This window comes from Pan paniscus, chromosome 1 (genome assembly GCF_029289425.2).
Source record: "Pan paniscus chromosome 1, NHGRI_mPanPan1-v2.0_pri, whole genome shotgun sequence".
In the NCBI taxonomy this organism is placed as follows: Eukaryota; Metazoa; Chordata; class Mammalia; order Primates; family Hominidae; genus Pan; species Pan paniscus.
The window spans coordinates 90879456-90902418 of NC_073249.2; the positions used below are offsets into that span (position 1 = coordinate 90879456).

The following is a 22963-nucleotide window of genomic DNA, read 5'->3' on the forward strand; positions in this document are numbered from 1 at the left end:
GTGTGGTTGAAAAACACTTCATTATTAGAATTTTAATAAATGTTCTAAATAAAATAAAGAGAAATGTTCAGGACACCTTGGCATGATGTGTTCTATGGCAGGAGGAGAATATCAGTGCAGTATTTTTCTGAGGAAGGGGGGATTTTGGTTGGCCCAGAAATATATTGGGGCAAATGAAGAGATGAGAGTAAGGGATTCTAAAAAAAGGAAGTAGCATATGTCAAGACACTAGCTATGGAAAGAAACAGGGATTTTGAATATCAATCCTAACTTATGGTCATTAGTCGTAGTGGAAAACTGTGAAAGGAAACTGGAATAGAAGGTACGAACATACTGTTGTATTCATCTCTCCTTGTCTGGATACCTCCCCACATACACCATATTTGCACCAATGAAAAACAGTAATCTTCTTGAAGACAGAAATGATTTCATGAATGCATATTTTGTGAGTATTGAAGGACTTAGAATCCAGTGGCATGTCCAATTATATATTGATAAATGAATGAGAAATGTAGTAAAATAATGAAATAATATATAGTCAGAATTTAAATGAGAATCCCTTTGAAGACTCTGATTACCCCTACAATTATATTTTAGAGGTACAGCAATGCAAATAGAAAGGTGGTACCTTATTTAAGGAACTGCTGGATGGCGGTTGGTGGAAGTATCAGAAGAAAGAGGAGGGGCCACAGTTGGTGAGGTGATTCTAAAGTTTGCAGGCGATGACTGTGCTCCTGGGTGGGTTTCATCCTTCTGGAGTCATAAATTTGGGTAATTTAGTCTTTCACTTTATGACAGAAAGAACTGTTTTTTTCTGCTTAATATTTTCCTATATAAGTTGGATGTAATACATGTGTGTATACGTGTGTGTGTGTGTGTGTGTGTGTGAAAATCCCTTTTTATAGAATCTTCCCTCTGCTAATCTCTCTGGATGCTGGCATACATTTAGTTTTCTTAACCCACATTTCAGCATACACAGAAACTAGCATATAGTATAAGAGAAAATGGATCTGAGCTGGAAATGATTAGGCATGGGGTCTATTTGAGGCCACTTCTGCCAAGATGACTGCCTGCTTACTGATCCACCAGAGAAAATCTGTAGACACTCTTCAGGAAAATATGAACTTTGGGTAACAATAACAAAATAATAAAGAAAAATCCAGTCACATATAGCAAACTCCTGTAAAGAATAAGTCTGTCTTCAACTCATAGGTGTGGGGGAGTCACTGAGGCTGTAGGCTGGGTCAGTGTGGATCTTGGGGCCTGGGTGAAAAACTAGATGAGAGAATAATGACTTAATACTCCCCTTTTCTTTCTCTAAGTTGACTTCTTGTTCACTGCTGATAGAGGGTGCTGTGGCACAGAGGCAGGTGACTACACAGTCCAACTTACTGGTAAGTAAAAGGCAGCATGGAATAGGATTTGATACACACAGATATAAACTCATTCATGGACCTTTGTTTTTACTTACCTGAGCAGGTAGCATATATAATCTCAATTACTTACAAGGTTGAAAATATACTATAATTATTGTGGTGACAAGTATTATAAAGGAAATAAATGGACATGTGAAGGACACAAAGAGATGATCTGTCTTATTTTTGGATGGGGTTATCAGGAGGTCTTGCTTGAAGACAGTTTTAGGCTGGCCCAAAAATATATAAAGGCCAGTGAAGGAATAGGAGAAAAAGATTCCAGACAAAGGGAGTACCATATATGAAACAAAAACATGTAGGAAAGAGTAAGAATGTTGAAAATAAACTGTGAGTTATGGTTCTGAAGCAAAAGGGAAATCTGTGAATGAACAATGAAATGTAAGAGAGGAACACACTCTTGTATTTCTTCATCTTTGTGTACTCTCCTCCACTCTTTCTCTATATCTGGATCATAAATCACAATAATGTCTTTAGGTCAGGAATGATTTTATCAATGTATCCCTTGTAAATCATAAAAATCCTATAATCTAGTAGCATCTCTGATTATATACTTAATAAATGAATGAGAAATATAGTAAAATAAAAAACTATTTATTCAGAGATTGATTGAAAAGCTCTGTCAAGATACTGATTATCCCTTTAAGTATAATAAAGGGAGGCACAAAGAATGGCAACAAGAAGTTGGTACTTTGGTTAAAGAACTACCAGATGGGGTTTGTGACATTTTCTGTGACATCTGAGGATGGTTCAGAGTTGGAGGTTCTCCGATGACTGAATTTTACCTATGCAGACTATCCACTTTGAAAGGATACTATCTTATTGGAGTCATATGTTTGGGTGATTCTGGCATCTATGTTCTGAAGAAAAGATCGACTTTTCTGATTAATGGTTTCACTATGAGATGAAGCCTGATTATGTATCTGCCTCTATATCTATACGTATCTACATCATCATCTATCTGGTTTGATTTTTTAATTTATTTTTTTCTTTTATTCTTTTTACATTGTCTTCCCTCTTGCATTTTCTCTGGCTAGCAGCATAACTTTAGATATCCTAACCTCTTCACCTGCACATTCACAAATGGCATTTCGGCCTTCGTTTTATTGACTGAAATTCTGTAGGTGTGTGATTGGGTCCTGGCTCTGTTTCTGGTGAAAACTCATCTAGGCTAACTTGGTCAAGCACCTCTGCTGGAGTTATTTTTGTTAAGTAACGCTCCTAAGTTATAAGGTAGTAAGTTTCAGAACAATGTTAGCCAAATGGATGAAAGCCATTTTCATCAAGCAAATACACAAAGGATTCCTGTAGTTTGCACTTCAGGACCCAGAAAAATCAGTTGTCAGTTGTTTGGGGATACTGATCTTCATTTTGTTATCAGCACTCTCTGAAAGCACAGTTCCAGTCAGGATTCTGTTTATCCAGTGATTTGCATCAGGTATCCAAAATCCTTCAGGATTCCCAACAGCAATCACAACCGTTTCAGATTGCACTAGGGCATTCCCAGAACATGTCTTTATATATATATATCTCTTGTTAATGTAAGGATAATGGGTGTCTGGAAAATCATATGTGATTCTCTCTAAGCACTAAGGAAAGCACTTAAGGACGTTCTACTTTCAACATCAAATCACTCTCTTTACTAAGGAAAACAATTAAGGACATTCTACTTCCAATATCAAATCACTCTCTTTACTAAGGAAAACAATTAAGGACATTCTACTTCCAATATCAAATCACTCTCATTCATTTCTATTTGTAGATTTCCATAATATTTTTCTTTTGTCCTTAAGGAGATGGAAGGAAAGTGCTGAAAGATCTGTTTGCTTATGATGGTTTCCAAGTGAGGACAACAAACCCTAGCCATCTTGTGCACCTCATCCTGTTTTAGAAGCTTGAAGAGTCTGGATTATAAAAACAAATGTAAAATTCAACACTATTTGAAATGCTTATTGATATATTACAGATATTTTAATATCTACTCTCTCACACTGGAAGAAACATACTCCCTCAACTACAAAAACTTTTTAGTTGACTAAGTTGAATATGAATCTTTCAACTAATACTAATTATCTTTATTAGCTTGGGAGAGATTTCTAACTTCTCTGAACCTCATGATTCTCATATGTGAAATGAGATATAGGTTGTATCTTCATGGATATGCAATAAAGAATATATACTATACATTTTATAATAAACACAGCTTTACTTCAGAATCCAGTAAATGCTCAATAAGAAGAAATATCATTATTATTTTCATTGTTATAGTATATGCAGTGTTTGTGTGTTTGCTCTATTCACAGATATTTTATGCTTTATGTTGACCCAGTTGTAGAAAATCTCATTGAGGAGGTATGGGAAGAATATTAAATAAGCTAGTCTATTCCCTTCTACCAAAGCTAGTAGTCTAATCTCATTGATAAAAGTGAATTGAACAAGTATTTCTTCAAAATAAGTCAAAACTGATAAGATCAGATATTACAGTTATCTTAGTGGAAAGGCCAAGAAGTGATATTGGACATAGAGGGGATGTGATAATAGACATTGGAGACTCAGAAAGGTGGAAGTGTGGGAGTAGGGTGACGGATGAGAGATTATCTAATGGGTACAACATACACTATTCAGGTGATGGATACACTAAAAGTCCCAACTTCACCACTGCGCAATTTAACCATGTAACAAATCTGCACTTGTACCCCCTAAATCATTAACAAATATACATAATAAAATATAAACAAAAACATTTTCATTACAGAAGCAGAATTTGGATGCCTAAGATCTTAGCTTTGGTTGAATATTAATTTAAATCATTGCTGATTATTTTCCTCATAGTAATTTCTCCCTAATACCATCCCTGATCATGACTCATGCCATTCTGTGATCTATGCTTTAGATGAGTCATGACAGATGGTCATGCTTCTGTCTTCTTCGGGGTTTAGATCCCAAAGCATAATGAACCTATATCATACACAAATTTTTGAGTGAACCCTTGATGAGTAAATGGGCAAGGCTTTCCTGCTCACCTGGTGAATCATAGATTGAGTGGTGAGACAACCTTGGAGTGGGTCACCAAAGCAGAAAAGGTCCATGATACATTTAGGTGTAGGTGGCCATGGAGATACATGCCTCTTTCTAAAATTATTGTATTTAAGGGAGTTTATGTACAGCAGAATAATTCCTATGAATGTAGAAATGGCTGTATTACATATTTAGACAAAAGAACTTAGAAACTGTCACTCCATTTTGTCTAAGCCATTATGCGTCAGAAAATGGATTGTCTTTAAATGTTTGTCTTTGAAGTAGCAGAGAGTAAATGGATCAGAGCTGATAATGACCAGGAATGGGCTCCATCTAACCACCTGAAGTAAGATGGCAAATAGGTTAGATTGATAGCACTATCCACAAATAGTAATTTTAGAAAGTGTACAGAGAAATATGAATTATTGGAATTGACCAGTCAAAAAGAACAAAAGCAACAACAAAACAAAATGTAAAAATGAGAACTCCTTACATAGGAGTCCTGTCTTCAACTGGTACACATGTATTAGTGATGCAGAAAGAAGGTTGGTCAGAGTGCAATATGGTAATGGGTAAGATACTAGATTGGAAGATAGTGACTCAGTTTTCCTTTTACCTTAGCTTCAAGTTGCCTGCCCATTTACTGAAGATATAGGCATCTGATTCATAGGCCTTAACATGGCAGTGAAAGAGAAAGAACGAAATAGTGAGTCACAGTTACCTAATTTCTCATGAGAAGCCTTGCAGAACCTGAATTATGGAAACAAACTCAAACCATAACAATGTCTGACTTTAAATATATAGAAAAATATTTCAGAAATTTTAACATCTACATTCTGACTCTGGAAGCAATATATGACCATGAAATACTTAAGTTTTAGAGTTCATTAAGGCTGGATTTGAATGTTGACTGTAAGACCAAAAATTATTTTTTTAACTTTTATTTTAGGTTCAGAGGTACATGTGCAGGTTTGTTACATAGGAAAACTGCATGTCACAGGGGTTTGGTGGACAGATTATTTCATCACCCAGGTATTAAGCTTGATACCCACTAAGAATTGTTTTTTCATCCTCTCCCTCTTCCCATCCTCCATCTTCAAGTAGGCGCCAGTGTCTGTTGTTCTCCTCTTTGGGTCCATGTGTTCTCTCATTGTTTAGCTCTGTTTATAAGTAAGAACATGTGGCATTGGGTTTTCTGTTCTTGCATTAAGTTCCTTAGGATAATGGCATCCAGCTCCATTCATGTTGGTGCAAAGGACATGATCTTATTGTTTTTTGTGGCTGTGTAGTATTCCATGGTGTACATGTGCCACACTTTCTTTATCCAGTCTAACGTCAATGGACATTTAGGGTGATTCCATGTCTTTGCTATTGTGAATAGTGGTGCAATGAACGTATGCATGCATGTGTCTTTGTGGTAGAATAATTTATATTCCTTTGGGCATATGCCCAGTACTAGGATTGCTGGGTCAAATGGGAGTTCTGTTCTAAGTTCTTTGAGGAATTGTCACACTGCTTTCCACAATGGCTGAACTAATTAACACTCCCACTGGCAGTATATAAGTGTTCCCTTTTCTCTGCAAGCTCACCAGTATCTGTTATTTTTTGACTTTTTAATAACAGTCATTCTGATCGGTGTGAGATGTTACCTCATTGTGGTTTTGATTTGCATTTCTCTAATAATTAGTGATGTTGAGCATTTTTTCATGTTTGTTGGCCATGTGTATGTTTTCTATTGAGAAGGGTCTGTTCACATCCTTTGCCCACTTTTTAATGGGGTGGCTCATTTTTTTCTTGTAAATTGGTTTACATTCTTTATAGATTCTGGATAACAGATCTTTGTTGGATGCAAAGTTTGCACATTTTTTTTTCTCATTCTGTAGATAGTTTGATTACTTTGTTGGTAATTTCTTTTGCTGTGCAGAAGCTCATTAGTTTAATGAAGTCCTATTTGTCATTTTTTCTTTATGTTGTAATTGTTTATGGCATCTTCAAAACGAAGTCTTTTCCAGGCCCTATATCCAGAATGGTATTTTCTAGGTCATCTTCCAGGGTTTTTATAGTTTTAGATTTTACACTGAAGCCTTCAATTCATCTTGAATTGACTTTTGTATATGGTGTAAGGAAGGGGTCCAGTTTTAATCTTCTGCATATGGCTAGCCAGTTATCTCAGCACCATTTATTGAAAAAGGAGTCCTTATCCCATTGCTTGTCATTGTCAACTTTGTCAAAGATCCAGTGATTGTAGGTGGGTGGCCTTATTTCTGGGCTGTCTATTCTGTTTCATTGGTCTATGTGTCTGTTTTTGTACCAGTACTATGCTCTTTTGGTTACTGTAACCTTGCAGTATAGTTTGAAGTTGGGTCAAGTGATACCTCCAGCTTTGTTCTTTTTGCTTAGGATTGCTTTGACTATTCAAGTTCATTTTTGGTTTTATATAAATTTTAAAATTGTGTTTTCTAATTCTGTGAAGAATGTCATTGGTAGTTTGATAGGAATAGCATTGAATCTGTACATTGCTTTGGGAAATCTGGCCATTTTTAATAATATTGATTTTTCCTATCCATGAGCATGGAACTTTTCCTATTTGTTTGTGTTCCCTCATTTCTTTGAGCAGTGTTTTGTAATTCTTATTGTTAATAACTACCTCCTTGGTTAGCCTCTCTGTGATTGCCTAACCTCTCCAAGCTTCAGTTTCCTCATGTAAAAAATGAAATGATTGCCTCATTATTTTGATTTGAAGATTATGAGAAAAATGGATCCAAAGTGATGTACACAGTGCCTGTCACATAAGACACAATATACAAAACAGACTACATTCTAAGAAAACCCTCTCATCCCACAAATAGCCTGCTCTAGAAAAAAATGTAGTATGGTGATTTCCAACCTTGATGAATACAATAAATCTTTTTGTCAATTTTTGTGGCAATTGTGAACGGAATTGCATTCCTGTTTTGACTCTCAGCTTGGATGTTGTTGGTTTATAGGAATGTGTACTGATTTTTGTATATTGATTTTGTATCCTGAAACTTTGCTGAAGTTGTTTATGAGATCAAAGAGCTTTTCTGCAGAGACTATGGGTTTTTCTAAATACAGGATTTTGTCATCTGCAAAAAGTGATAGTTTGACTTTCTCTTTTCCTACTTGGATGCCTTTTATTTCTTTATCTTGCCTGATTCCTCTGGCCAGGATTTCTAGTACTCTGTTGAATAGGAATGGTGAGAGAGGCCATCCTTGTCTTGTTCCAGTTTTCAAGGGGAGTGCTTCTAGCTTTTGTCCATAAAGTATGATGTTGGCTGTGGGTTTGTTGGAAATGGTTCTTATTATTTTGAAGTATGTTCATTCAATGTCTAGAGTATTTAGGGTTTTTAACATGAAGGGATGTTGCATTTTATTGAAAGCTGTTTCTGCATCGATTGAGATGATTATGTAGCTTTTTGGTTCTGTTTATGTGATGAACCACATTTATTGTTTTGTGTATGTAACTTTGTATTCCAGAGATAAAGCCTACTTGATTGTGTTGGACTAGCTTTTTGAGGTACTGCTAGATTTTGTTTACTTGTATTTTTTTGAGGATTTTTGCATGTATGTTCATCAAGAATAACCACCTGAAGTTTTCTTTTTTTGTTGTGTCTCTGCCTTTTGTTATCAGGATGATGCTGGCCTCATAGAATGAATTGGAGAGGAGTCCCTCCTCCCCAGTTTTTTTAATAGTTTTAGTAGGAATGGTACCAGCTCATCTTTATGCATCTGATAGCATTTGGCTGTGAATCCATCTGGTCATGGGCTACTTTTTGTTGGTAGACTTTTTCTTACTGATTCAATTTCAGAACTTGTTATTGGTCTATTCAGATATTCAGTTTCCTCCTGGGTTAGTCTTCAGAGGTTGTATGTGTCTAGGAATTTATCCATTTCTTCTAGGTTTTATAGCTTGTGTGCATAGAGGTGATTATAGTAGTCTCTGAAGGATTGTTGTATTTCTGTGGGGTCAGTGGTAATTTCCCTTGGTCATTTCTAATTGTGTTTATTTAGATCTTGTCTCTTTTTTTAGTCTATCTAGCAATCTTTCTTATTAATTTTTTCAACAGATGAACTCCTGGATTCGTTGATCTTTGTCTGTTTTTTTCACATCTCAATTTCTTTTAGTTTAGCTCTGATATTGGTTATTTCTTTTCTCCTGCTGGCTTGGGGATTGATTGTTCTTGCTTTTCTAGTTCTTCTAGTTGTGATGTTAGGTTGTTAATTTGAGATCTTTTAAATTTTTTGATGTGAGCGCTTAGTGCTACAAACCTCTCTCTTAAGACTGACTTAGCAATGTCCCAGAGATTCTGATGTATTTTATCTTTGTTCTCATTAGTTTCAAAGAATTTCTTTATTTCTGCCTTTATTATTCACCCAAAAGTCATTCAGGAGAAGGCTGTTTAATTTCCATGTAATTGTATGGTTGGAGCCATTTTCTTACTATAGATTTATGCTTTTATTGCACTGTGTTCTGAGAAGGTGGTTGGTATGATTCTGTTTTCTTGAATTTGCTGAGGATTGTTTTATATCTGATCGTGTGGTCGACTTCAGAGTGTGTGCTATGTGGCAGTAAGAAGAATGTGTGTTCCATTGTTTTAGGTTGAGAGTTCCATAAATGTCCATTAGGTCCATCTGGTCAAGTATTGAGTGCAGTTCCTGAATATCTTTGCTATTTTTTTTTGTTTGCCTGAATGATCGATCTAATACTGCCGGTGTGGTATTGAAGTCTCCCACTATTATTGTATGTTAATCTAAGTCTCTTTGTGGGTCTCTGAGAACTTGTTTTATGAGTCTAGGTGCTCCTGTGTTGTGTGTGTATATATTCAAGGTAGTTAGGTCTTCTTGTTGAATCAAAGCCTTTACCATTATGAAATGCCCTTCTTTGTCTTTTTAACTCTTTGTTGGTTTAAAGTCTGTTTTTTCTGAAATTATGATGGCACCCTCTGTTTTTTTTTTCTGCTTTCTATTTGTTTGGTAGATTTTTCTTTGTCCTTTTATTTTGAGCCAATGGGTGTCATTGCATATGAGACAGGTCTCTTGAGGACAGTATACCATTGGGTCTTGCTTCTTTATCCAGCCTGCCACTCTGTGCCTTTTAAGTGGAGTGTGTAGCCTGTTTACATTAAAGGTTAATATTGACATCTGCAGATTTGATCCTGTCATTGTGTTGTTAGCTAATTATTATGCAGACTTGTTTCTGTGGTTGCTTTATAGTGTCACTATTCTGTGTACTTAATTGTGTTTTTGTAGTGTCTGGTAATGTTCTTTCCTTTTCATACTTAGTGTTCCTTTCAGTATCTCTTATAAGGCAGGTCTGGTGGTAACAAATTCCCTCAGCATTTGCTTGTCTGAAAAGGATCTCATTTCTTTTTCATTTTTGATGCTTTGTTTGGCTGTATGTGAAATTCTTGCTTGGAAATTATTTTCTTTAAGAATGCTGAATATAGGTCCCAAGCTCTTCTGGCTTGTCAGGCTCCTGTTGAAAGTTCTGCTGTAGTCTGATAGGGTTCCTTTTGTAGGTGACCTGCCCAGTGACCTGCCCCTTCTCTCTAGCTGTCTTTAACATTTTAAAATTCATTTCGACCTTGGAAAAGCTTATGATTATGTGTCTTGGGGATGGTTTTTTGTGTAGTATCTCACAGGATTTCTCTATGTACCCTGAATTTGAAAGTTTGCCTCTCTAACAAGGTTGGGGAATTTTTCATGGATGATACCCTGAAATATGTTTTAAAGGTGTTTGCTTTCTCCTTGTCTCTCTCAGGGACACCAATGAGTTCTAGACTTTGTCTCTTTACATAATCCCATTTTTCTCAGAAGATTTTTCATTCTTTTCAATTCCTTTTTCTCTATTTCATTTCTGATTGAGCTATTTCTTTGAGCCCTGAGGTTTTTTCCTCAGGTTATTTCATTCTGCTCTTAATACATGCAATTGCATTATGAAATTCTTGTAATGTATTTTTCAGCTTTATCAGATCAGTTTGGTTCTTTTTTATGATGGCCATTTTTTCTATCAGCTCCTGTATCATTTTATTGAAACCCTTAGATTTCTTGAGCTGAGTTTTAACTTTCTCTTGAATGTCAATTATCTTAATTCCTACCCATATTCTGAATTCTATTTCTGTCATTTCAGCCATTTCAGCCTGGTTAAGAACCCTTGCTGGGGAACTAGTGCAATCTTTTGGAGGAAACAAGACACTCTGGCTTTCTGAATTGCCAGAGTTCTTGCACTGTTTCTTTTGAGTAGTTAGAAACCTTCTTTCCTGGATGTTGTTAGAGAGCTGAGGCTTTGTGCAGGGTTTTAATTTCTAGCTAAATTCTTGTCCATGGTTACACAGGGGTCTATATTAGCAAAATATTTTTGGTGTTGAAGTTTTGGGCTGTGATCCAGTAGGTGGTGCTTAAGTGTATTGGCCAGTAGGTAGGCTCTTGCTCTGCCATATGCAGGGCGTGCTCCCTCTCAGTGCTCTGAAAGTGTGGGCTCCTTTCCCACTTGAGTACTGGCTCCAGATCTTGGCTTGGCACACTGCAGCTCTGGGGTGAGCTCAGATTTTATGTTCCCTCCCCAGCTTGAAGGCTGCAGCAGAAGAAACCTTAGCAGTGGTTATGGCAGAGGGCCTTTCACTTGACTCTTGGTGGTCCACCCCAGAGAAACGAGGAGCTGCTATCAGCCAGTGCAATTGGCCAAAGATGGGGCAGCTGTGCTGTGGGCCCAAGCCAGAGGGTCCCGGTTTGGTGAAGAGCAGGGCTACGGGTGGGTCACAAGAGAGGTAGACTGAGTTCTTCTCCTTAGGGCAACTGCAGTTCCTTCCCCAGTCTGAAGGCAGCAGGGCAGTACCACTGCAGCAGCAGTGGCAGAGGGGCTTTTGGTTGCCTCTGGGAGCTGCACCTCAGAGAGAGGCAGAGCCACTGCTACTGGGAATGTTCAGCTAGAGAATGGGAAGTTACATTGCTGGCCACAACTAGGGGCTCAGCTCGTTGAGGAGTGGGGCACTGAGGATTCATAGGGAGGAGAGACTGTGCTTTGCTGCCTGTATGGTGACTGTGGTATGCTGGAAGCGCAGGTGAAACTCTCAGGGTCTTTGTTTCTTCCTTGGACTAAGGGGATCAGGGGCAGAACCACTGCTGTGGCTGTTGCAGTGGGGCTGTCAGTTGCCTCTGGGACCCCCTCCCCAGGGAAACACAGAGTCACTAGCAGACCGTATGCTTAGCCATGGGTGGGGCAGCTGTTTTGCAGTTCAAAGCCAGGAGCCCTGTCTGGTGAAGAGTAGGGCTGGGAACTCATAGGGAAGAGAGACTGGACTCCTCTCCAATGCTCGCTGCTGTGTGCTGGAGGTGCCAGTGTAGTGACCAGGCCCTTTGTTTCTTTCCCGGCTCGAGAGCAGTTAGGGCAGTGCCACTGCAGCTGCAATGGTGGAGGAGTTGTGGGTTGTCTTTGAGATTTTCTCCTGAGACAAATGCAAAGCTGCTTTCCACTGAAGTGTTCAGGAGGGGGCAGGGTAGTTGTGTTCAAGTCCTAGGCCTGAAGGCCCCACCCAGTGAGGAGAAATGTGAACAGGGACCCACGGATACAACAGTCCGATCACTTCTCTGTGGGGTGGCTCCAGTGTGTTGGGGATCCGCCCATCACTAATCACTGCCCATCCTTCAGAACCTGAAGGCAACTGGTGCGAGGGCTGCAAGACAGGAAAAATGGCAGCCTACCTTTTCCTCTAGGAGCTCCATCCCAGGGAAGTATAGAGATGCTATAGTCACCAAAGCCCAGGTAGGGAGTAACTGGAGTCTGAAGTCAGGAGGTCCTGCCCAGTGAGGAGAACTGGCATCAGGAATCCACGTATAAAACAGTCTGGCCACTTTTTTATGAGGCATCTGTGCTGTGCTGGGGATCCAGCCAGTCCCTAATCACCACACACTCTCCAGGGCCTGAAGGCAGCCGTGACAATGGCTGTGAAACAGCAAAAATGGCGGGCTTCCTCTCCCTCTGGGGGCTCCATCCCAGGGAAGTGCAGAGCTGCTACCGGCCCATGAGCTCAGGCAGGGGGGTGGCTGGAGGACTAGGCTAGTGGACTTTATCCTGTGAGGTGCAGTGGAGGCGAGGCTTGCAGTCCAGTGCTGCTTAGTCCCGTGGAATCAGCTCCTTTCCTGAAGGCCTGTGAGGCAGCCTGACCTCCCCTATTGCCAGAGCTGCAGCCGCTAATTCCAGGATACTTGGATCCAAGGCTCCAAGGGTTCCTTGTATGCCTGAGTGGTGGCTCTGCCCAGGCTCCACTTAGCTTTCCCTCTCAGTCTGAAGGCTCCAGTGGGGTGGTCTCATAGGGGTATCTCCTGAGCCCAGGGTGGCAAAGGTCTGTGGCAGAAGTATGGGTCCCCAGAGACTCTCACTCACTCACCATTTCCCTGCAGTGGAGAAGCCTCCTCTGGCTCCGTGCCATTCCCAGGTGAGCAATTGTCATGTGTCACTCTTCTCTATTCTCCATGGGTAAAGTTGTTTTCTCAGTGGATCTCAATGGTCCACCTGGATGTTCCAGTTGAAGATCTAGCATTTACTTGCTACTGTCTTCTCTCTACAAGAGTGGTGCACACTAGCTGTTTCTAGTTAGTCATCTTGGCCCTCAAAAGCAGTATCTTAAATGAAGATTTAACCTCTCATTTCCTCAGTATTTAGAAATATGAAATGTGACTAATAATGACATCATCAAGTTAGTGTAAGGAAGAACAAATAAGAAAAGATACATAAAGTACATATAATTTACATTTAGCACACTCACTATCTTTGTAAACTTGGGGAATATTTTTAAATCGTATGTATTTCAGTTTTCTCTTATGTATAAGGCTGTGAGTAGCATTCTCATCACTGTGTTATGAAAAAGGGATGTGATAATATACATATACATATAGAATGCAGGTTTTAAAAACCAGTACCCTGTAAATACTCAGAAAGTAGAATATCATTTATGTTTGGTATCATACTCATTCTGCAGGGACTTGGATGTCTACTCTGATCACTTATGTCTCATACTCCCTGTTTACCTTTCTCATGGAAACCCTAGATCAAATTGGTATAGAAAGTATTTTGTTAAAGAAACTTCTTTATTCATATCTACCACTTATTGACAAAAACATCTTGAGTTACTATCTTCTCAAAAACAGCCAAATAAAACAGTCCATCACAATGGTGGAATTTGGATGAGAAAATATATACTCTGGTTGACTAGTATTTTAAATTATTAAAAAAATTTTCTCAGAGTAATTCTTTTCCTTACCATCCCTGGTCCTGATTCATGTCAATTTGTGTTTTTGGCTTTAGGTTAACATAACATAAGACATCAATGATAAGAATAGGCTGCTTCTTGTTTTAAGTCCCAATCCATATAGAACCTATATCAGACAAAATCTTTTGGCAAACCCATGGTGAGTGGCACAAGACTTTCCTGCTCACCTAGTGAGCCATAAGTAAGTAGTTGGATACTCTTTTTTTCGGGTGGTAGTTGGACACCCAAGAATAAATGGCTGCATGATGTGTTTAGGTATTTGAGGCCATAAAGGCATAATATCCTCCTGGGATTGCTGTGCTCTACAGATGTTCATGTACAGCAGAATAATCTGTACAGCTTTAGCAAGGGTTGTGATTAAGATTTTGGCAGGTAAGATTTAGAAATTACTACATAATCCCATTCAATCAGTGTAAGTGAGAAAGGCATTGTTGTCTGGAGATGTTCATTTAAGTGGATATTGAAGTGGCCAAGAGAATATGGATCTGCGGTTGCAATGATTGAGCAAGGGCTCCATTCATAGCCACTTGTGCCAAGTTGGCAAAAAGACACAGCCTGCTAGCTCAAATAATACTTGAATAAACTATTGAGGCAATATAGTTAATTAAAACTAAGAACTACAATGATAACAATGAAAACAAAATAGAGAGCTTGTATATAGGAAGTTTATCTTCCAGGGTGTATATAAGGTGGTGGAGGTGTCTGTTGCTGGGTCAGAATGCAGCTTAGGGCTTGGGTGAGAAATGATTGTAAAAATAGTGATTTAATTCTTTTGCTTTTCCTCCAAGTTTCCTGCCCTTTCACCATAAATACAGGCTTCTGAACCCTGAGTGCAGGTAAGTACCCCATCATGTCAGAGGAAAAGGTAATCTGGAATAAGAATTGATGCACATAGCATGAACTGACCTTTCCCCTCTTGTATTCTGTTCCTCTGGGGTAGACTCTACCTACCATCTGAACTTATGGTATAGAAAGGGGGAAAATCACTCCTTCACTCCAGTTGTTCAAACCCTATCATGAAAAGTAAAGGGTGCTAGGAAACTCATAAATGAAGGACCTGAGAGAACCAACAACGGGAGGACCCCATCTAATCTGAAACGTGGGTACCTGTGGTAGTTCAGTCAGGCTGGTGGGAAAAATTTTAAGATGAAGTTATAACAAATCTTCTTGGAAGGCCGGAAGGTTTTGTAAAAGTCTCAAGATAGGGTTATGGCTGAAAGCAGCCTACTTCTTACCTTGAGTAAATAGCTTAAAGTGGGTACAAAGGAAGGTAGAGTAGTTCATCTAAATAGCTTGTTTACTCATGTGGTCTTAAGGCCAACTTTTGATCAACCGCGGGTGCATAATTGCTCTCTAAAGGGTCCGGGTCGGCAACCAAATTACCAAAAACCACAGGTTTGTTGACTCAAAAGGATTTGTCAATTAAATCTGTGCTAAATAAATACCCACAGGGCCAGCTAGTTGAGGCTGTGGCTGCTACTCTTTACAGCACCTTCCTTGGTGTCTGTGAGGGGCCTGGGCACTTAGCTGAGCTGACAGGCAGAATATCTGTGTCAGTGTCTGTTATTCATCCGTCGTTGGGTCAGGGTCTGCAGGATGGACCCCTGCAGCTGGTGCCCTGTGTGAGGAACGCTGCAAAGGGAGTGCAACGGACCTCCCAAAAACGAAGGTGAAAAAAACTGCACGGTCAGTGAGTCAGTAAGTCATTAGTGCCTGCTTGGGATTTCCAAGTTTGGCGGGGGTGGGGATTGTTCAGACCAGGGTTTCATCCCTGGACAAAAGTTATCAGCTCAACAGAAACAGTATATAAAATACTGAAACAGCTGCTTAAGGCTAGCGGAGCCTCAGTTTCACAGGCTCAATTAAGGGAACTAATGCAAACTGTTGTTACCCATAATCCATGGTTCTTAAAAGAAGGCATGCTAGATGTAGAGCTCTGGGAGCAAGTAGGGAGAAATCTTTTTTTTTTTTTTTAACTTATTTTTTTTTCTTTTCTTTTTTTATTATACTTTATGTTTTAGGGTACATGTGCACATTGTGCAGGTTAGTTACATATGTATACATGTGCCATGCTGGTGCGTTGCACCCACTAACTCGTCATCTAGCATTAGGTATATCTCCCAATGCTATCCCTTCCCCCTCCCCCCACCCCACCACAGTCCCCAGAGTGTGATATTCCCCTTCCTGTGTCCATGTGATCTCATTGTTCAATTCCCACCTATGAGTGAGAATATGCGGTGTTTGGTTTTTTGTTCTTGCGATAGTTTACTGAGAATGATGATTTCCAATTTCATCCATGTCCCTACAAAGGACATGAACTCATCATTTTTTATGTCTGCATAGTATTCCATGGTGTATATGTGCCACATTTTCTTAATCCAGTCTATCATTGTTGGACATTTGGGTTGGTTCCAAGTCATTGCTATTGTGAATAATGCCGCAATAAACATACGTGTGCATGTGTCTTTATAGCAGCATGATTTATAGTCCTTTGGGTATATACCCAGTAATGGGATGGCTGGGTCAAATGGTGTTTCTAGTTCTAGATCCCTGAGGAATCGCCACACTGACTTCCACAATGGTTGAACTAGTTTACAGTCCCACCAACAGTGTAAAAGTGTTCCTATTTCTCCATATCCTCTCCAGCACCTGTTGTTTCCTGACTTTTTAATGATTGCCATTCTAACTGGTGTGAGATGGTATCTCATTGTGGTTTCGATTTGCATTTCTCTGATGGCCAGTGATGATGAGCATTTTCTCATGTGTTTTTTGGCTGCATAAATGTCTTCTTTTGAGAAGTGTCTGTTCATGTCCTTCGCCCACTTTTTGATGGGGTTGTTTGTTTTTTTCTTGTAAATTTGTTTGAGTTCATTGTAGATTCTGGATATTAGCCCTTTGTCAGATGAGTAGGTTGCGAAAATTTTCTCCCATTTTGTAGGTTGCCTGTTCACTCTGATGGTAGTTTCTTTTGCTGTGCAGAAGCTCTTTAGTTTAATTAGATCCCATTTGTCAATTTTGTCTTTTGTTGCCATTGCTTTTGGTGTTTTGGACATGAAGTCCTTGCCCATGCCTATGTCCTGAATGGTAATGCCTAGGTTTTCTTCTAGGGTTTTTATGGTTTTAGGTCTAACGTTTAAGTCTTTAATCCATCTTGAATTGATTTTTGTATAAGGTGTAAGGAAGGGATCCAGTTTCAGCTTTCTACATATGGCTAGCCAGTTTTCCCAGCACCATTTATTAAATAGGGATTCCTTTCCCCATTGCTTGTTTTTCTCAGGTTTGTCAAAGATCAGATAGTTGTAGATATGCGGCGTTATTTCTGAGGGCTCTGTTCTGTTCCATTGATCTATATCTCTGTTTTGGTACCAGCACCATGCTGTTTTGGTTACTGTAGCCTTGTAGTATAGTTTGAAGTCAGGTAGTGTGATGCCTCCAGCTTTGTTCTTTTGGCTTAGGATTGCCTTGGTGATGCGGGCTCTTTTTTGGTTCCATATGAACTTTAAAGTAGTTTTTTCCAATTCTGTGAAGAAAGTCATTGGTAGCGTGATGGGGATGGCATTGAATCTGTAAATTACCTTGGGCAGTATGGCCATTTTCATGATATTGATTCTTGCTACCCATGAGCATGGAATGTTCTTCCATTTGTTTGTATCCTCTTTTATATCCTTGAGCAGTGGTTTGTAGGTCTCCTTGAAGAGGTCCTTCACATCCCTTGTAAGTTGGATTCCTAGGTATTTTATTCTCTTTGAAGCAATTGTGAATGGGAGTTCACTCATGATTTGGCTCTCTGTTTGTCTGTTGTTGGTGTATAAGAATGCTTGTGATTTTTGTACATTGATTTTGTATCCTGAGACTTTGCTGAAGTTGCTTATCAGCTTAAGGAGATTTTGGGCTGAGACAATGGGGTTTTCTAGATATACAATCATGTCGTCTGCAAACAGGGACAATTTGACTTCCTCTTTTCCTAATTGAATACCCTTTATTTCCTTCTCCTGCCTAATTGCCCTGGCCAGAACTTCCAACACTATGTTGAATAGGAGTGGTGAGAGAGGGAATCCCTGTCTTGTGCCAGTTTTCAAAGGGAATGCTTCCAGTTTTTGCCCATTCAGTATGATACTGGCTGTGCGTTTGTCATAGATAGCTCTTATTATTTTGAAATACGTCCCATCAATACCTAATTTATTGCGAGTTTTTAGCATGAAGGGTTATTGAATTTTGTCAAAGGCTTTTTCTGCATCTATTGAGATAATCATGCGGTTTTTGTCTTTGGCTCTGTTTATATGCTGGATTACATTTATTGATTTGCATATATTGAACCAGCCTTGCATCCCAGGGATGAAGCCCACTTGATCATGGTGGATAAGCTTTTTGATGTGCTGCTGGATTCGTTTTGCCAGTATTTTATTGAGGATTTTTGCATCAATGTTCATCAAGGATATTGGTCTAAAATTCTCTTTTTTGGTTGTGTCTCTGCCTGGCTTTGGTATCAGAATGATGCTGGCCTCATAAAATGAGTTAGGGAGGATTCCCTCTTTTTCTATTGATTGGAATAGTTTCAGAAGGAATGGTACCAGTTCCTCCTTGTATCTCTGGTAGAATTCAGCTGTGAATCCATCTGGTCCTGGACTCTTTTTGGTTGGTAAACTATTGATTATTGCCACAATTTCAGCTCCTGTTATTGGTGTATTCAGAGATTCAACTTCTTCCTGGTTTACTCTTGGGAGAGTGTATGTGTCGAGGAATTTATCCATTTCTTCTAGATTTTCTAGTTTATTTGTGTAGAGGTGTTTGTAGTATTCTCTGATGGTAGTTTGTATTTCTGTGGGATCGGTGGTGATATCCCCTTTATCATTTTTTATTGTGTCTATTTGATTCTTCTCTCTTTTTTTCTTTATTAGTCTTGCTAGCGGTCTATGAATTTTGTTGATCCTTTCAAAAAACCAGCTCCTGGATTCATTAATTTTTTGAAGGGTTTTTTGTGTCTCTATTTCCTTCAGTTCTGCTCTGATTTTAGTTATTTCTTGCCTTCTGCTAGCTTTTGAATGTGTTTGCTCTTGCTTTTCTAGTTCTTTCAATTGTGATGTTAGGGTGTCAATTTTGGATCTTTCCTGCTTTCTCTTGTGGGCATTTAGTGCTATAAATTTCCCTCTACACACTGCTTTGAATGCGTCCCAGAGATTCTGGTATGTGGTGTCTTTGTTCTCGTTGGTTTCAAAGAACATCTTTATTTCTGCCTTCATTTCGCTATGTATCCAGTAGTCATTCAGGAGCATGTTGTTCAGTTTCCATGTAGTTGAGCGGTTTTGAGTGAGATTCTTAATCCTGAGTTCTAGTTTGATTGCACTGTGGTCTGAGAGATAGTGTTATAATCTCTGTTCTTTTACATTTGCTAAGGAGAGCTTTACTTCCAACTATGTGGTCAATTTTGGAATAGGTGTGGTGTGGTGCTGAAAAAAATGTATATTCTGTTGATTTGGGGTGGAGAGTTCTGTAGATGTCTGTTAGGTCCGGTTGGTGCAGAGCTGAGTTCAATTCCTGGGTATCCTTGTTGACTTTCTGTCTCGTTGATCTGTCTAATGTTGACAGTGGGGTGTTAAAGTCTCCCATTTTTAATGTGTGGGAGTCTAAATCTCTTTGTAGGTCACTCAGGACTTGCTTTACGAATCTGGGTGCTCCTGTATTGGGTGCATATATATTTAGGATAGTTAGCGCTTCTTGTTGAATTGATCCCTTTATCATTATGTAATGGCCTTCTTTGTCTCTTTTGATCTTTGTTGGTTTAAAGTCTGTTTTATCAGAGACTAGGATTGCAACCCGTGCCTTTTTTTGTTTTCCATTTTCTTGGTAGATCTTCCTCCATCCTTTTATTTTCAGCCTATGTGTGTCTCTGCATGTGAGATGGGTTTCCGGAATACAGCACACTGATGGGTCTTGACTCTTTATCCAATTTGCCAGTCTGTGTCTTTTAATTGGAGCATTTAGTCCATTTACATTTAAAGTTAATATTGTTATGTGTGAATTTGATCCTGTCATTATGATGTTAGCTGGTGATTTTGCTCATTAGTTGATGCAGTTTCTTCCTAGTCTCGATGGTCTTTACATTTTGGCATGATTTTGCAGCGGCTGGTACCGGTTGTTACTTTCCATGTTTAGCACTTCCTTTAGGAGCTCTTTTAGGGCAGGCCTGGTGGTGACAAAATCTCTCAGCATTTGCTTGTCTGTAATGTATTTTATTTCTCCTTCCCTTATGAAGCTTAGTTTGGCTGGATATGAAATTCTGGGTTGAAAATTCTTTTCTTTAAGAATGTTGAATATTGGCCCCCACTCTCTTCTGGCTTGTAGGGTTTCTGCCGAGAGATCCGCTGTTTGTCTGATGGGCTTCCCTTTGTGGGTAACCCGACCTTTCTCTCTGGCTGCCCTTAACATTTTTTCCTTCATTTCAACTTTGGTGAATCTGACAATTATGTGTCTTGGAGTTGCTCTTCTCGAGGAGTATCTTTGTGGCGTTCTCTGTATTTCCTGAATCTGAACGTTGGCCTGCCTTGCTAGATTGGGGAAGTTCTCCTGGATAATATCCTGCAGAGTGTTTTCCAACTTGGTTCCATTCTCCCCATCACTTTCAGGTACACCAATCAGACGTAGATTTGGTCTTTTCACATAGTCCCATATTTCTTGGAGGCTTTGCTCATTTCTTTTTATTCTTTTTTTCTGTAAACTTCCCTTCTCGCTTCATTTGATTCATTTCATCTTCCATTGCTGATACCCTTTCTTCCAGTTGATCGCATCGGCTCCTGAGGCTTCTGCATTCTTCACGTAGTTCTCGAGCCTTGGTTTTCAGCTCCATCAGCTCCTTTAAGCACTTCTCTGTATTGGTAATTCTAGTTATACATTCTTCTAAATTTTTTTCAAAGTTTTCAACTTCTTTGCCTTTGGTTTGAATGTCCTCCCGTAGCTCAGAGTAATTTGATCGTCTGAAGCCTTCTTCTCTCAGCTCGTCAAAGACATTCTCCATCCAGCTTTGTTCCGTTGCTGGTGAGGAACTGCGTTCCTTTGGAGGAGGAGAGGCGCTATGCGTTTTAGAGTTTCCAGTTTTTCTGTTCTGCTTTTGCCCCATCTTTGTGGTTTTATCTACTTTTGGTCTTTGATGATGGTGATGTACAGAAGGGTTTTTGGCGTGGATGTCCTTTCTGTTTGTTAGTTTTCCTTCTAACAGACAGGACCCTCAGCTGCAGGTCTGTTGGAATACCCTGCCTTGTGAGGTGTCAGTGTGCCCCTGCTGGGGGGTGCCTCCCAGTTAGGCTGCTCGGGGGTCAGGGGTCAGGGTCCCACTTGAGGAGGCAGTCTGCCCGTTCTCAGATCTCCAGCTGCGTGCTGGGAGAACCACTGCTCTCTTCAAAGCTGTCAGACAGGGACATTTAAGTCTGCAGAGGTTACTGCTGTCTATTTATTTGTCTGTGCCCTGCCCCCAGAGGTGGAGCCTACAGAGGCAGGCAGGCCTCCTTGAGTTGTGGCGGGCTCCACCCAGTTCGAGCTTCCTGGCTGCTTTGTTTACCTACGTAAGCCTGGGCAATGGCGGGCACCCCTCCCCCAGCCTCGCTGCCGCCTTGCAGTCCGAAAAGCCAGTCCGAAAAGCGCAATATTCGGGTGGGAGTGACCCGATTTTCCAGGTGCGTCGGTCACCCCTTTCTTTGACTCGGAAAGGGAACTCCCTGACCCTTGTGCTTCCCAAGTGAGGCAATGCCTCGCCCTGCTTCGGCTCGCACACGGTGCGTGCACCCACTGACCCGCGCCCACTGTCTGGCACTCCCTAGTGAGATGAACCCGGTACCTCAGATGGAAATGCAGAAATCACCCATCTTCTGCGTCGCTTATGCTGGGAGCTGTAGACCAGAGCTGTTCCTATTCGGCCATCTTGGCTCCTCCCTCTGGGAGAAATCTTAAACAACATTATGCTCAAGGGCAATGGGGCCCAGTAACAGCCCTAACGCTATGGGCTTTAGTTAGAGCGGCTCTGGTTCGTTGCAACCAGAAGAGCCTAAAAAGGGGAAGGAGGAGGAACCATCACCTGCCTTACTACTTCCTCTTCCCTCAGCCCCAATATCACCAAGCCAAAATAACAAAGAGGAATGGAGGTTTTGCCTGAGCTCCCTCCTCCAATAGATGGGAAAAAAGACGGGATATGCTCCAGGTATGGAACCCTGTCTTAAGCGGCATTAAAAGGGGAGCCGTTCCCCTGCCCAGTAATGCAAGATCAACAAGGCAATCATAAACCCATTTTTTTTTAACGCTTATAAAAAGATTTTGAAAAGCATCAGAGGCCGGAGTTGTGCGGCCAAGCAAGCAGTAGGTAGAAAGAAAGGCTCGGCAGCGGGGAAGCTCACAAATCCGCAGCCAGCTAATGCTCCTAGGAACTCAGCCTGCACAGCTGCCACGACAGGAAGCCAGGCCCAGCTGCAGGAGCTAGACTGCTGGGGAGGGGCAGGAGGCACTTGCAGAAAGGTCCACCCAACAGGCAGCCGGAGGGAGCGGCACAGGAAAAAAAAAAAAAAAAAAAAAAAACCGACACAGGCAAAAGCGGCGCCTAGGCAAGCGCAACGCAGCCACCACCCTGGGGCCCACCTGCTTAGCTCTCCAGCTCCGCAGGCGGACCACAGCAAAATTTCATGTGCTCCTTGTATACAAGCGACATCCCAGATTATAATTCTATGCTAAGATTTAAGAAAAAATTTAAAATTTAAAAAACTTCTTTCTAATAATGGCCACTGTTATCTCTCTCTTACCCCTAACGTGACTCTCTCCAAATCCAATTTAAGTAAAACGGTAACCTCTAAAGGGAGAAAAATTACAAAAGGCCCATGAGTTAGTTAAGGAGCAATTAAGAGCAAACTTTGCTCCCCAGTAGAAAAAAAAATTCCTGATTGCAAGGTTATTCATTTTATGGATGATACTCTCTTAATAGCCCTTGGGATTCACCCATTTTCATCATTCCCAAAAAGTCTAGTAAATGTTTTACCTACAAAAGTAGTTCACTCCCCCCACACCTAATGCTTTAACACTGTTTACTGATGGTTCCGGTAAACATGGAAAAGCGCTAGTCTGGTGGAGACCACATAATTCAATCACTCGATCTGGGTTTACTAGCACTCAGGGAGCTGAGATTGGGGCTCTGATATTGGCCTTGGAAACTTTTTCCACTCAGCCCATCAATATAGTTAGTGATTC

At 40.3% G+C, this 22963-nt stretch overlaps 1 protein-coding gene across 3 annotated transcripts in view; it reads right to left on the bottom strand.

Annotated features, from left to right (window-relative positions):
• PYHIN1 (pyrin and HIN domain family member 1) overlaps positions 1-22963 on the bottom strand; it is a 45537-nt gene that overhangs the window by 2683 nt on the left and 19891 nt on the right. For 2 of the 3 annotated variants that reach the window (XM_003820982.5, XM_008974466.4), the window contains exon 7: positions 634-753. The exons of the other annotated variant lie outside the window; for it this stretch is intronic. In XM_003820982.5, the coding sequence (XP_003821030.4) occupies positions 634-753 (120 nt within the window). Of the gene's footprint in view, positions 1-633; positions 754-22963 lie in introns of those variants that run through there. 3 annotated transcript variants of the gene reach the window in all.